This window comes from Lepidochelys kempii, chromosome 4 (assembly GCF_965140285.1).
Source record: "Lepidochelys kempii isolate rLepKem1 chromosome 4, rLepKem1.hap1, whole genome shotgun sequence".
Classification (NCBI taxonomy): domain Eukaryota; kingdom Metazoa; phylum Chordata; order Testudines; family Cheloniidae; genus Lepidochelys; species Lepidochelys kempii.
In genome coordinates this window covers 106,038,070-106,053,901 of record NC_136383.1, presented here as the reverse complement: position 1 = coordinate 106,053,901, position 15,832 = coordinate 106,038,070, and the positions used below count along the sequence as shown (strand labels likewise).

The window sequence follows — 15,832 nt, the reverse complement described above, 5'->3', positions numbered from 1 at the left end:
AAGTTTGCCTACTATAAACCATTTTGGTGCTGTCTCACAGACTTCACAGAATGAGCAACGTGCATCTGCAGTATTGGCTGATACACCAACTATATCAGGTGAAACACCTGAACAATAAAGTGGTTAGGATTTCTTTTATAAAGAAAGGTATAAAAGAAACCCTATGACACTTCTACTGAACACACACGATGAGCATTACTGCCTATCATCTTGCTACCACTAGATAACCTTGCTGTTTAGTGCAGATGCTACTCCTGGGACAACCAAAAGGCATCAGCTCATAACTGGGGTGCTAAGGGTGGGATTTTTGCAGGCTCTCAAAACTCTGCTCTCATTGAAAAGTCTCACCGTGAGGGTCTGCCTGCACTAATGACTTATGGCTGACAAAGGTTATCAGCAGTCGATTCCCCAGGCTGCACTTCAGCTGGGACTGACAACAGCACTGCTAGTGCAGATTGGACACAACCATTCTTAGTACTCCGCTGGTCTCAAGGGTGCCTCTGTAACGGTGCTGAAATCAGTTTTGTCCCACCTGCACTAGCTATTTAAACTAGTTTTAACAATATTTGAAGGGGACCCAGGAACTTATTGTTAGCACTGGGCATATCTGTAGTTTAGACAAGACCTAAGTCTCAGTTTCTCTTCCCTGAACAGGATGTGGTAAACTTTGCCTCAGATTAATGTCTTGGGAGCACCATTTAACTCCACCTCCTAATATACTGACACATTCTACAGTGACATTAGGCAGCCCCACCATTCTTGAGTATTTTATATTATTGTACCATTTCGTAATTAAATGGCTATCGGCAAGTTCATTATAAAACAGCCTCCAGTTTCACACATATATCTTTCTCCTTCTCAGATCCTCCTCCTCTTTTATTTGACACTGTGAAATTACAAGGATATTTCTGACCTTATGATTAATTTGAAAAATTTTGGAGTTCAGATGCTTTTCTAAAACTTTTGTGGCGTTTTCCCTCTCAGCCCAGTCTCAGTATCATGTCTTGTGCACAACAGACCACAGGATTTCTTTCCCTTCTAGTCCTATACAACTTTGTTCCTCCAGGAGACCCCCCGCTATGCCCCACCTAGTGCCAAGATTTCTTGAATGGGGAATCCCTGTGACTTGCTGTCCCCATCAGCTCAAGGATATTTTCTTCATCACAGGTTTCGGGGGCCGACTAACAGATCCACTTCCTCCAGTCTACTTTTCTGGGGGCAGCAAGCTGGCCCGCACTCCCATCTGGAGTTAAATGTGGATGACAAGTAGGCCCGCATCATATCTCTTCAGTGGCCTGCAGGACTGTCCCTCTATCCCAGCTCACTTTGTCACCCTCTTTTAGGAGTGACCAATCAATGCATTTCTCCATTCTGTAGCAGTGGGACAGAGAAGTTCCTCCATTAGGCTCCACTGCTTTTAGCCCCATAGTGTATCAGGGAATTCAGAAATATCTGTGGCCAGCTGCCCAGTAAAGGGGTAAGGTAGAGGGAGCCTATTGGCCATGCCATTGAAAAGGAGACCAGATTTGAGATGGGGAAAGCTACCAAAATTTCTTTCCTGTATTTTTTCTTCAAACGGCCAAGTTTCACTCTGGCAACCTACTGTGTAAATTGCTTTTGAAGGTAACTAATTTCATCTGAGATGATCAGACACATTGAATACATTACCTGCACAGGGTCTACGGGCACAGCTAGTCCCGTTTCAAAAATAACTGCAAGGAAAAAGGAAGCTTTGTGGTATCCACAGCAGCTGGAATCCATCAGAAAAGGGATGGAGGAGCTCATGTAGTATAGACCATCAGCCCTGGAAAGATTTTTTGCAACCTTCTCAAATATTCTCCGGCCAACTTCTAAAACTGTATTGTTTTGGTCTTCTGACACTAAAAATACATCACAAAGTAGATGCACAATTGTTATATGTGAAAACAGTTTAAATCAAAATGTAGACGGTGCAACTCTGTGATTTATTTTTACTGGGACAAACTCTGCTATCCTTACTCATGCTCAAAAATACTTTACTTCTCAGGAGTACCACTGAAATAAAAGAAATTCCTAGAAGAGTAAGGTACTACCCAACATGAATAAGGTTAAATCACAACCTGGCCCAGTAGGAATAAGTCAGACAATTTCACAATGTAAATCAATAGGACTTGTTGAAGAGTAAGGTACTAGTCAACATTAATAATGGCGGCTGAAGCTGGCCCATAGTCATTACCACTCCATAACTGAGCATTTAAACAAATTGCCCACATTTTGGCCAAGGACACTAAAACCCTGCGTGTTTCTGTATTTCCATCTTTTACATTGTGTCCATTCCTCATTTGCAATGTGATACAGACAAATTACAGGTTAACCTTGACACTCCATCCTTAACTTAAGTGATGTGAAAAAAACTTCTGCAACATGAGGTAAAGTCAAAGTGTGCCAGCTTCTAAGGGACACTGTATAGTAATTTCAGAAAGACAAGATAAAGGCATGATTACCATCAGATGGACTGAAGTCCATCTCTCGCAGCAGGTTGAACAAGCTGTGGTATTTCTCCCTTAGCTCTTTGCCCCAGATGAAGGCATCACACTTGTTCTTGGCCCCATACTTGTAGTTCAGCTCTGAATAATAGTTTTCACAGATACCTGAACAAAATGAGAAATCAAGGAAATGATCTGAGCTGGGAAATGAGCTGGTCTTTGGAGGAAGCTTATATTTAAAAGATGTCCCTGTGGTGGATGAGAACGTGGTATGTAGGATGGGAAGAGGAAAGAGGCAGGAAACAGAGTGAAAAACTGATAATGTCAGTACAGCTCATTTAAAACAAATATAAATGATTTATTATAACCTCTTCCATATCTTGCAGGACATATAATAATGTTGTTCATACTTGATGTCCAATATGTGTTCTTGAGTGCTATAATAATTAATGTTGTGTTACTCCACCAGTATGGAACAGAATAGATGCTTTGATATGAATTTTGTCTCTCAGCTGCTTCACATTGAGTAACTATGGAACAGATCTTCCAGCATAACACAAAAGTTGTTGGGAATTTTAAAAATATGTATGTAGTTGAAGCTATTTGCTTTCTTGTACTGTAAAACATCATGAATTTGATGTAATACTGAGAACAAATTTGTATAACCAGCCAAAAGAAACTTACATAGATATAGAACAGAAGAGAGGGATTTGAGTGGCATATCATATTAGCCTGGAATCATTTTATTGTTCTTTTTATTTGTCTTTCTTCTTAAGGGAAAAAAAATCAAAAACTATATTGGAAGGAAGGCTTTCCAGCACTGAGCAATACAGTTTTACCTTCCAGCAAGCATGCTGCAGAAGACAAATTAATTTTCTTCTTATTAAGCACATGGTGGAATTTATATTTCTTTTTTTTATTAAAATCATCATCTAGTCACACTCTGTTTGTGATAAAAGCAAAGCAGGAGACCTCAAGAACAAGGCACACTAATAATCAGATCATGAAGTTCAGTACTTACAATCTTTTTGCACTGCTTGGCCTTGCTTTACAAGGTGTCCATACCCAGATACTATTTTATGGATGTCTGCACATCTCTCATAGTAGAGTTCAATCTGTTCCATAATTTCTTTGTCATAAAGAGGATTAGAAATCTAGACAAAGGCAAATGACATGCTGGTAACTACAATAGTTGTGACTTTCTGCATTCTTCTAAAAAGAAAAGGAATACTTGTGGCACCTTAGAGACTAACAAATTTATTATAGCATAAGCTTTTGTGAGCTACAGCTTACTTCATCGGATGCATACAGTGGAAAATATAGTGGGGAGATTTTATATACACAGAGAACATGAAACAATGGGTGTTATCATACACAGTGTAACAAGAGTGATCAGGAAAGGTGAGCTATTTCCAGCAGGAGAGTGGGGTGGGGTGGGGTGCGAACCTTTTGTAGTGATAATCAAGGTGGGCCATTTCCAGCAGTTGACAAGAACAGTGGGGCGGGAGGGGGAGGGGAATAAACAAGGGGAAATAGTTTTACTTTGTGTAATGACACATCCACTCCCAGTCTTTATTCAAGCCTAAGTTAATAGTATCCAGCTTGCAAAGTAATTCCAATTCAGCAGTCTCTCGTTGGAGTCTGTTTTTGAAGTTTTTTTGTTGAAGAATTGCAACTTTTAGGTCTGTAATCGAGTGACCAAAGAGATTGAAGCATTCTCCGACTGGTTTTTGAATGTTATAATTCTTGACGTCTGATTTGTGTCCATTTATTCTTTTACGTAGAGACTGTCCAGTTTGGCCAATGTACATGGCAGAGGGGCATTGCTGGCACATGATGGCTTATATCACATTGATAGATGTGCAGGTGAATGAGCCTCTGATAGTGTGGCTGATGTGATTAGGCCCTATGATGGTGTCCCCTGAATAGATATGTGGACACAGCTGGCAACGGGCTTTGTTGCAAGAATAGGTTCCTGGGTTAGTGTTTTTGTTGTGTGGTGTGTGGTTGCTGGTGAGTATTTGCTTCAGGTTGGGGGGCTGTCTGTAAGCAAGGACTGGCCTGTCTCCCAAGATCTGTGAGAGTGATGGGTCGTCCTTCATGATAGGTTATAGATCCTTGATGATGCATTGGAGAGGTTTTAGTTGGGGGCTGAAGGTGATGGCTAGTGGCGTTCTGTTATTTTCTTTGTTGGGCCTGTCCTGTAGTAGGTAATTTCTGGTACTCTTCTGGCTCTGTCAATCTGTTTCTTCACTTCAGCAGGTGGGTATGGTAGTTGTAAGAACGCTTGATAGAGATCTTGTAGGTGTTTGCCTCTGTCTGAGGGGTTGGAGCAAATGTGGTTGTATCATAGAGCTTGGCTGTAGACAATGGATCATGTGGTGTGGTCTGGATGAAAGCTGGAGGCATGTCGGTAAGTATACCGGTCAGTAGGTTTGCGGTATAGGGTGGTGTTTATGTGACCATCGCTTATTAGCACCGTAGTGTCCGGGAAGTGGATCTCTTGTGTGGACTGGTCCAGGCTGAGGTTGATGGTGGGATGGAAATTGTTGAAATCATGGTGGAATTCCTCAAGGGCTTCTTTTCCATGGGTCCAGATGATGAAAATGTCATCAATGTAGCGCAAGTAGAGTAGGGGCATTACGGGGACGAGAGCTGAGGAAGCGTTGTTCTAAGTCAGCCATAAAAATGTTGGCATACTGTGGGGCCATGCGGGTACCCATAGTAGTGCCGCTGATTTGAAGGTATACATTGTCCCCAAATGTGAAATAGTTATGGGTGAGGACAAAGTCACAAAGTTCAGCCACCAGGTTTGCTGTGACATTATCGGGGATATTGTTCCTGACGGCTTGTAGTCCATCTTTGTGTGGAATGTTAATGTAGAGGGCTTCTACATCCATAGTAGCTAGGAAGGTGTTTTCAGGAAGATCACCGATGGATTGTAGTTTCCTCAGGAAGTCAGTGGTGTCTCTAAGATAGCTGGGAGTGCTGGTAGCGTAGGGCCTGAGGAGGGAGTCTACATAGCCAGACAATCCTGCTGTCAAGGTGCCAATGCCTGAGATGATGGGGCGTCCAGGATTTCCAGGTTTATGGATATTGGGTAGCTAATAGAATACCCCTGGTCGGCGTTTTAGGGGTGTGTCTGTGCGGATTTGTTCTTGTGCTTTTTCAGGGAGTTTCTTGAGCAGATGGCATAGTTTCTTTTGGTAACCCTCAGTGGGATCAGAGGGTAATGGCTTGTAGAAAGTGGTGTTGGAGAGCTGCCTAGCAGCCTCTGGTTCATATTCCGACCTATTCATGATGATGACAGACAAATTTATTAGAGCATATGCTTTCGTGAGCTACAGCTCACTTCATTGGCTGCATAGAGTGGAAAATATAGTGGGGAGATTTTATATACACAAAGAACATGAAACAATGGGTGCTGCCATACAGACTGTAACAAGAGGGATCAGGAAAGGTGAGCTAGAGTCGGGGGATGGGACGGGACGGGATGGGGGACACGGACCTTTTGTAGTGATAATCAAGGTGGGCCATTTCCAGCAGTTGACAAGAACGGGGGGGGGGGGAATAAACAAGGGGAAATACTAACATGGCTGCTTCTAAAAAGAGATATCATTGAGTCTGAGTTTAAGGTCAGAAAGGACCACCAGATCCATTGAATCTGACATCCTGTATATCACAGGCCAGAACCAGCCCACTAACCCCAGAAACCAAAATTAGACCAAAGTAGTACAGCCCACAGATTTTACAGACTTGATGACAAAATAAATCCCGGTTACTAACCTTTCTATAACTGTTATTCTTCAAGATGTATTGCACATGTCCATTCCAATGTAGGTGTGTGCTTGCTCCAAGCACAGCCGTTGGAAAGTTTTCCCTCAGTGGTATCCATCGGGTCGGCTCTGGTGCCCCCTGGAGTCGCACCTCATAGCACTGGTATAAAGGGTCCTGCTGATCCACAGCCCCCTCAGTTCCTTCTTGCTGGCCGACTCTGACAGAGAGGTAGGAAGGAAGGTCTTGGAATGGACATGTGCAACGCATCTCAAAGAACAACAGTGACAGAAAGTTTAGTAACCATTTTTTCTTCGAGTGCTTGCACATGTCCATTCCAATGTAGGTGACTCCCAAGTAGTTGTGCAGGCGGGGGGGTTCAGAGTTTATTGACATGCTGATTACTACACCACTCGGCTAAATCCAGCTTAATCTCTGGCCTGTTGGTTGATGGCGTAGTGAGACCCAAAAGGGTGAACTGATGATGATGTTGCCACTCTACAAGTGTTCTGGATAGGAACTTGTGCTATGAATGCTGCCGAAGAGGCTTGGGCCCTTGTGGAATATGCTGTCAGGGCAGGTGGGGGCAGGGACCTTTGCCAGGTCGTAGCATGTGTGGATGCAGGAAGTGATCCATGGTGAAATTCTCTGAGCTGAGACAGGAAGACCTTTCCTCCTCTCTGCAATGGCTATGAACAGTTGAGTAGTTTTCTGAAATGGCTTAGTCCTTTCTATGTGGCAGGCCAGTGTGTGTCTGACATCTAGTGAGTGGAGCCTCTGCTTTTCCCTGTTGGAAGGTGGTTTTGGATAAAAGACTGGTAGAAAGATATCCCATGGATACTATGGAACTGTGAAACCACCTTTGGAAGGAAAGCTGGATGAGGACACAATTGGACCTTGTCCTTGAAGAATACAGTGTTTGGTGGTTCTCAAGTGAGGGCCTGGATCTCTGACACTCTTCTGGCAGAAGTAATGGCCACTAGGAAGGTCACCTTCCAGGACATGTAGAGCAGAAAGCACGTTGCCAGTGGCTCAAATGGGGGTCCTGTCAATTTCAACAATACCAGGTTGAGGTCCCAGGGAGGGATTGGTTGATATATCGGGGGGTGCAATATAACAAGGTCTTTAAGAAACCAATTACAGATGCTGTTTGAAAACATGGAATGGCCATTGGTGAAAAGCTAAGATTGTGGCCAGATGGACCCTAATAGATGATATGGTTAGATCTTGTTGCTTCAGGTGTAGTAAGTAGTCCACAATGAATGGTATTGCTGATTGCGTAGGCAAGACCTGGTCGAGAACCTCTTCCACTTTGCCAGGTAAGTAGCTCTGATGGACAGCTTCCTGCTCTCTAGTAGACCTCGTGCACCTGCCCTGACCATGCTAGGTCTGTGGGGTTCAGCCATGGAGCATCCAGGCTATCAGATGAAGGGACTCGAGGTTCAGGTGATGCAGGAGGCTGTGGTCCTGGGAGATCAGGTCTGGATACAGAGGTAGAAGGATTGGTATCTCCATTGAGAGTTCTAGGACTGTGGCAAACCAGTGCTGGCAGGGCCAGGCAGGGGCTATCAGGGTGACTCATGCTCTGTCCATTCTGATTCTCAGCAAGACCTTGTGAATGAGAGGAATGGGAGGAAATGCATAGAAGAGATGCCCCATCCAAGGAAGGAGGAAGGCGTCTGCGAGAGATCTGGGGCTGTGACCCAAGAGGGAGCAGAATTAGAGACACTTCCTGTTGTGCCTTGTCGCGAACAGATCTATCTGGGGGGTTTGGAAAATGGTGTTCATAATATCTAAATGAATGGACCACTCGTGGTGGTTTGGAGAAGGATCTGCTGAGGTGATCTGTTAGCTCATTCTGCAATCCCAGCAGATAGGAGGCCTTGTGGTAGATCAAGTGGGCTATGTAAAACTCCCACAAGTGAAGTGCTTCCTGGCACAGGTGAGAGAAGCACCCTCCTCCCTGCCTGTTGATACAAAACATCGCCGTTGTGTTGTCTGTGAGAGCTGACATGTTCTTGCCTGCCACATGGGGCTGGAATGCCTGGCAAATGTGCGAACTGCCCTGAGCAATCTGATATTGATGTGCAGCAAGAGCTCTTCCAGAGACCAGAGGCCCTGAGTTCTGAGGGAACTCAAGCAAACACCCCACCATCGCTGAAGCATCTGTAATGAGAGACACTGATGATTGGGGTCTTGAGAATGGGACTCTTGCATGCACCGCCAATGGGTCTAGCACCAATTGAGGGAGGCGATCACCGACAAGGGAACTGTAATAACTGTGGCTAAATGGTGTTGGTTTGGCAAGTATATGGATGCCAGTCACACCTGGAGAGGTCTGAGTTGAAGTCTTGCATGCTGCACTACACAGGTGCATGAGGCCATGTGGCCCAGGAGCTTCAAGCAGTTCCTTGCTGTCATGATGGGTGATCTCTGAGGCTCTCTATAAGCATCACTATTGCTTGGAACCATGCTTCTGGGAGAAAGGCTCTGGCTTGGACAGAGTCGAGGATCACTCCAATAAACTCTGTCCTTTGAGTGGGAAGAGGGTAGAGTTCTGCGTGTTTATAAGCAGACCTAAGCCGTGGAATACTGACTGGTTTAACTTTATATTGGACGCCACCTGGCTCTTGGTGTGACCTCTGACCAGCCAGTTGTCGAGGTAAGAGTAGACCTGAATCCCTTGCCTCCTCAGGAAGGCTGTGACTGCCATGCACTTTGTGAACACCTGAAGGGCCGCTGTCAGGTCAAACGGCAAAGCCGCAAATTGGTAGTGCATGTGGCTCTTGATGAACCTGAGGAACCTTCTGTGTTCCTGAAAAATCAAGATATGGAAGTAAGTGTCCTTCAGACTGGACATACCAGTCCCCTGGATCCAGGAAGGGAATGATGGAAGCCAAGGAGACCATGTGGAACTTTAGCTTCTTCATGTATCTGTTGAGCTTTTGCAGGTCCAGAATTGGTCTGAAACTGTCATTGGCTTTTGGGATTAGGAAATATTGGGTGTGGAACCCTTGGCCCCTTAACTCTGGTGGAACCTCTTCCATGGTTCACACACTTAGGAGCGACTACACCTCTTGGGCTAGAAGATGCTCCTGAGACGAGTCCCTGAAGAGGAGCAGGGTGGTGGGGGAGAAGAAGTGAACTGAAGGGTATATCCTAATGCTATCATGCTTAGCACCTAGTGGTTTGTTGTATTATGGGCCCATGCCTCATAGAAATGGAATACACAGTCCACAGAAATACTGGGGAGGTTGGATCCAAGTTCTATCCTGGTACGTCGTCCCCGAGTGACCCATCAAAAGGGCTGCTTGGACCTACCAGTGTGTCTGGATGGGAGCAGGCATGGATGCGGATGAGGACTGTGGAGGATGTCTTCTCCTAAAGCCCCTGCTCCTCTTCCTGTGAGAGTCCTGCAGGGCAGGTGGCGGGAAGAATTGAGAGGCTGGTTGAGGCTTATTTATGTTTCCTTGTGGGTGCTGGTGTATAAAGACCTAGGGACTTCAGGGTGTCCCTGCCGTCCTTTAGGCTATGCAGCTTGGAGTCCATCTGCTTGGAAAAAAGCAACATGCCCTCAAAAGGAAGGTGTTGCAGAGTCTGTTGAATCTCATGTGGTAGGCCTGAGGACTGAAGCCATGAGCTTCCACACATTGCCGCTGCTGAGGCCATAGATCTGGCTGCAGAGTCAGCTGCATCCAAGGCTGCTTGAAGGGACGCCTCTGCCACTGATTTGTCTTCTTCCATGAGAGCTGAAAACTCTTATCGGGATTCCTAGGGTAACAACTCCTTCAATCTCAGCACAGAGTCTCCAGGAATTAAAATCATATCTGCTCAGCAGTGGTTACTGGTTCACGATCCTGACCTGAAGGTCACCTGTTGAATAGACTTTCTGCCAAAAAAGTCTAATTTTTTGTCATCTTTGGCCTTGGGTGATGGCCCTTGTACCTTGTTGCTCCCACTCATTGGCTGCTGACAGAACCAAATAGCCCGGTTGTGGATGTATATATAAGAATTCATAACCCTTAGCTGGGAAAAAGTACTTCTTTTCAGTCTTCTTTGCTGTCGCTGAATGGACGCTGGGGTCTGCCACAATGCTTTGATGGGGTCCATAATGGCCTCATTAAGAGGCAGTATCACTCTTGATGGGCCCGTTGGCATTAGAATACCTGCCAAAGCATGGGAGGATTCCCTGACCTTCTCTACCTGGATCCCCAGGTTTTGGGCCTCTCTCTTAAGGAGCTCCTAATGAGCCCTACAGTCAACCTGAGAGGGCACTATATCTGCTTCCACCACTGCCTCATCAGAAGAGGAGGAAGAAATGGTAGGAGGTACTGTTCTTCACCTTCGGCACTGGATAGGTCTCCAGGTGCTGGCTCTTGGTACTGGATCCTGCTCTGAGTGGCACGGTGGTAGTGCTCTGGACTCAGATGCCACAGAGTATGACCTTCTGGACCGGGGCCCCTGCATTGGTGGGAAAGCCCACGGGTTCCAGAATGACCATTGTGCTGGCATCTGCCACCACTCCTGTGGCCACGCCATGGGAGGGATGCCTTGGCCCGGGTCCATAGGAGGATAGTGCCAACTGGAGTGATGGTGTCGGCTTTGGCAAGAGACTGCCTCCAAGTCCAACTCCGAAGACTTCTTTCCTGGAGACCAGGGATGTATGGTGCTGATCGGTGTCAGTGACCAGTGCTAAGAGGGAGGAGATTGGGGTTGGGCCATAATGGTTTCCCTTTGAAAGGCACCTGAGACCTAGGTGCCACAGAGGTCCCTTCATTTGGTGCTGTTGCTGTCAGCTCCTGAATAGCCGGAGACGCCGGTACAAGCAGTGAGAGGAAGTCTCTTCCTGCAGCGAATGCCTCTGGTATTGACTGTACTGCCAAGGTACCAGAACTCTGGTGGCGCTCCTGCATTGTTGAGTCCATAATGGTACCCGCTCTGGGGCTGGAGTCCATGGCACCACATGGCTGACGTGGGTCACACTCTACTCTCCCTGCCCCGCCGACCTCGGGGTTGGGGATAGACCTCTGTCAGTCTTCTGATAGAGGTCTGATAGAGGAATGGCAAACGGTGCCGAGGTTCTTTTGCAGGAGCACTTTTCTTCTGCACTGGACATGGCTCTTGAGATGTGGAAGGAGCTTCTCTCCTTGGTACCGTTGATGAAGAACAGCGCCAAGGGTCCCGAACAGCAGCCGGGGAGCTCCTTACTGAGGCTGAAGTGCTCGGTGCCAAGTCCGAGTGACCCAGCTCCAAGGGATGTCTTAGCGCTGCTTCCATGAGGGTAAATTTCAGTCTGGTGTCTCTACCCTTTCTGGTGCGGGTTCTGAAGTCTTTACAGATCTTACAAAGTTCCTGCATGTGATCCTCCACCAGGCACTCAAGGCAGCTGGAATGGGGATCACTTACAGACATAGGCTTTGTGGCACAGGGCTTAAAGCTCAGAGACCAAGTTCCAATAACCTAATAATCTAATAACAGAAACAAATTGCAAGGACGAGGTAGTTTCAGCAACCATCATAGGTGGAAAGAAGGAACTGAGGGGGCTGTGGGTTGGCAGGACCCTTTATACCAGTACTATGAATGCAAAACCCTAGGGGCCACCAGAGCCGACCTGACGGACACCACTGAGGGAAGATTTTCCAGCGGCTGTTCTCGGAGTGAGCACACCCCTACATTGGAATGGACATGTGCAAAAATAAAGGATTATTGTCAACAAAACTGTATCATGTTTTGATGCATTTGTTTTGAGTCAGATGACATGATGCAGACCATGCCAAGCAGTCAGTGTAGACCAGGACACAACGGGATGAGTTCTTGACCCCACTGAAGTCAATGGGACATTTTCCATTAAGTTTAAGGGAGCCAGAATTTCATCCATTGTGTTCAATATCATGTCAGCTATACCTAAATAGCACTCGGCATTTTTCAATATCGAGACACTTATTTGGGCCCTTATATATGGGATAAGGAGCCTATCTTTAGGTACCCATTCATGAAAATCTGTTAGCTGGTGTACACGTTTTGTGGGCATCTAAAGTAACTAGATCTTAACAGAACCCATGATCGCATACTGATGAAACCCTCAAATTCAATAATGGTTGATGACGGGCTTATCATTTGCTGTGGCTTTAGTAAATACCAAGGATCTGATCTTGTCATCAGTCTGCACTCAGAACTCTGAGTGACATCCATAGGTGGAACTTCCATAGATAAAATGATGGGAGAACTGGGCCTCAGTAGTTTGACACAGTATGTCACTCTGTATACATTTACCTGTTTTGTTTCCAGAATATTAAGACGGTAGTATTTCACAGGTCCAAAGAACCCTTCAATGCCAGGTGTGTATCCACAGCCTCCAAGAACAAAGTATCCAGCCGTGTCGTCATAATAGAAATCTTCCCTAAAACTAGAAAACAAGACGCATAAATACTCTGAGTATTTGGAGGTATTATGAAGCAAACAAGAACCCTGTGTCTCATACTTTGGTAGAGACTACCTTTAATTCATCCCAAACATCTATTTCTGTTCCCTATCCTTTTACTCTCTCTTTGGAAGTCAAGGCAGTTAAACTGAATTAAAACCACTTTAGTTCTGAATGAGCTTGTCTACACAGGGGTTTAATATGATTTAACTAATCCACTTTTAAATCACACTTGTAGGTAATTCAGAATAATTTTCGTGAGTGTCCCTGTGTAGACAAATCCATAAAAAAGATTTAACAAACATTTTGTTTCACAAACATTTTAGAACCGCTGATTTTTTATCTGTTGACATGATTTGCACATTTGAGGTGTCTTTCTTCCTGATTTTTTGTGTCAATAAAACCCAGACAAAGATCTTTATTTTTATTTTTTATATTTATTATGAATCCATTGTTACAATGAATATCTGCAAATGCACCTTACACAGTTCACATTTTGTAAACAAGAATGGAGAGGAAAAAGAGTAAACAGCAAAGCTTACAATATAATGTATTAGTACATAATCTCCTTTATTAAAGGAATCCTAAAATTCTTTGCATAAGAGAGTCAGTTGTATGCTAGAGGGAAAATGAATAATTTAACATGAGATTTTAAGAAGAAAAATGGTCCAATAGCTTGGAGCCAGGGATGGAGAAAGAGCAATAAGTCAGTGGGACAGTACAAATACACGAGCCACCCCCAACCGTGGACATGAGAGGCATGATCCTCATGCCACTGAAGTTGATGGAAATTTTGTCATCTACTTAAGGGGACCAAATCTAGACCCTCGGGTGAAATCCTGGCTCCTTGAAGTCAATGTCAGTTTTGCCATTGATTTCAGTGAGGCCAAGATTTCACCTTAAGAGCCTGATTCAAAGCCCACTGAAGTAAATTTTACTCTATTAGTTTCAGTGGTCTTTGATCAGACCCTATGAATTAGACGGCAATACCTTTACTTATGTTGAGTAGTAACTTACTTCTCAAATAGTCCCATTGACATCAGAATGACCACTCATGATGTATTCAACATGTGTACAGGTAACGTAATCTAGCCCATGACTGCTGTAGTGACATGAGTGGGTGAAGAATAGTGTCAGAGAGGCAGGGTAGAAAGTTTTGGAAAATCAGTTTTGGAATTTCAGTTACACCCCTCTTCCCTGCCCTCCCCTCCCCACCCATCCCCCACAACCAAACACAGACCACATTAGTATGCAAAGGGGAATGCTTCTCTTACTTAAAAGACTGATGCTGGTGCCTTTTCAGATTCTTCCCAACGCTGGTTATTTCTATCTAAAAGGATGGAAAATATTAAATGTCAGTTGTGATAGACTGCAAATTGCAAACTAACTGCCATAATATTATTTGATATACAGTAACTCTTAGTTTTGAAAATTGTCGTTTGTGTCCTGCTGCATCTTTTGGTATGTTAAGAGGGACACTGTCAAATAGCTTAATGGGATTTTCGAAAACACCTAGTTGCTTTGGAAAATCCCGCTAAGTGGCTATCTACATCTTTAAATGCCTAAATACCTTTAAAAAACTGGCCTCTAATCTCTTGATGCCTCGTTTCCCCATCTATAAAATGGGGATAATAATCCCTGCCTAATTGGTTAATGTTTCTGTGATACTCAGATACTACAGTGATGTGAGCCCTAGAAAAACTAAGAAATAAATAGCTACTCAATAGGGATTGCGGAAGGAGTGAGAGAAGGAGAGCAGTGTATAGAGTTTCTATTACTCTAAGATGATTTTTACACATACAAAAAAGCCATATTGTACTTCCTTGTGGTAAAACCTTGGGAAATGCCACAAAAGTTTACTGTGTGGTGTTTCCTCCTGATATTACCTCTGTAGGAAGATATGTGGAGCTTGGCCTGTACACTCTATAGCGAAAGGGGGCTCCAGCCAACACAGAAACTGAGAGCTGTCCATCCATGCTTCTCTCCAATCTCCATTTCCCTAATGGCCCTAAGGCTCCCTTAGGAATCTGGCCTGACTTCACAGGTATTGGGCAGGGCACCACAAGGAACCCTGTCTTGGAGGGAAGGGGAGGAGTGTGCCTTGTAAAGCAGATGTAGTGGTTTTGTGGAGAGACTTCTGCAGGGCTAGACCATGTCACACTGCTTCCATCCATCTTAGGTACTTATTGGCCCCCACAACAGTGTAATATCTGAATGCCTCACATAATATGTATTTACCCTCCCAACACCCCTGTGAGACAGGTGCTATTATTACAGATGAGCAATTGAAGCACAGCAAGACTAAGCAACTTGACTCTGGCTGAGCTGGGAATAGAGCCTGAATCTTCTGTGTCCCAGGTTACCACTCTAAGCATTTGACTGTCTTCCCATCTGGCTTTGTTCCTCCTGCCTCAGGAGGAGCTCTGATGAACCTTTTTATGCTCCCTTCATATCAACCGATAGAGAAAAGCATGAGATTTTACTTCAAGTCTATGTGAACTCACTCTGCCCTAAGATTGCAGAATAATGTCTTGATTTAGCTATCCAAGTGACCAATAGGCAACCCTCTTCAACAGGAAATGACTTATTCACCTTATGCTAATATTGATAATAACATTCACATCTGCACCTGAACTGGACTTCAGGCCAGGTCCATGCCTGCTTCCAGAAGTGGAGGCCTGAACTACACAGTGCAGTTTAAACATTTTTAAAAAGTCACCTAAAATGATTCAGAAACAAATGTTTTTTTTTAATTTCCTATTAAAAAAAGTAGGTTGGAGACAGAACACATGTTAAAATGAGGTAGCCATTTAAAAATAAATATACATTTCTATCTGATTTTTTTTTGGCAAGAAAATCAGGCTACTTTGTGGAACCCTGACCTTTTCCTCCATTTATATATTTATATTATAGATGTCTGGCGTTAAGGTTGTACAAATGTTTTCATTTTAAAGTGTCATTTTCTGCCTTGTCAGTTTTTTACCGTTGGATCTAAACTGGTCAGTGTGGCTCTTTTAATCCATGAATTAGTGGGCTTTTTAAAACTTCGAGCAAAATCAATTCAGTCCTTTTCAAGAATGAAGAGGAAGAAAAAGATTTACACATTTAAACAAAAGATGCAAACATTTTTAAAGTGCTCTAGTGCCTTAGTGGTTCATGGTAGAGACTAGAA

General features: G+C 44.4%; 1 protein-coding gene across 2 annotated transcripts in view; it reads right to left on the bottom strand.

Moving 5' to 3' along the window:
* Positions 1-15,832, bottom strand: part of SEL1L3 (SEL1L family member 3) — a 64,126-nt gene that overhangs the window by 36,732 nt on the left and 11,562 nt on the right. For both annotated transcript variants that reach the window (XM_073342340.2, XM_073342341.2), the window contains exons 6-10: positions 13,935-13,990; positions 12,513-12,645; positions 3,487-3,619; positions 2,484-2,630; positions 1,669-1,880 (exon numbers count right to left, since the gene is read on the bottom strand). In XM_073342340.2, coding sequence (XP_073198441.2) covers positions 1,669-1,880; positions 2,484-2,630; positions 3,487-3,619; positions 12,513-12,645; positions 13,935-13,990 — 681 coding nt within the window. The remainder of the gene's footprint in view (positions 1-1,668; positions 1,881-2,483; positions 2,631-3,486; positions 3,620-12,512; positions 12,646-13,934; positions 13,991-15,832) is intronic.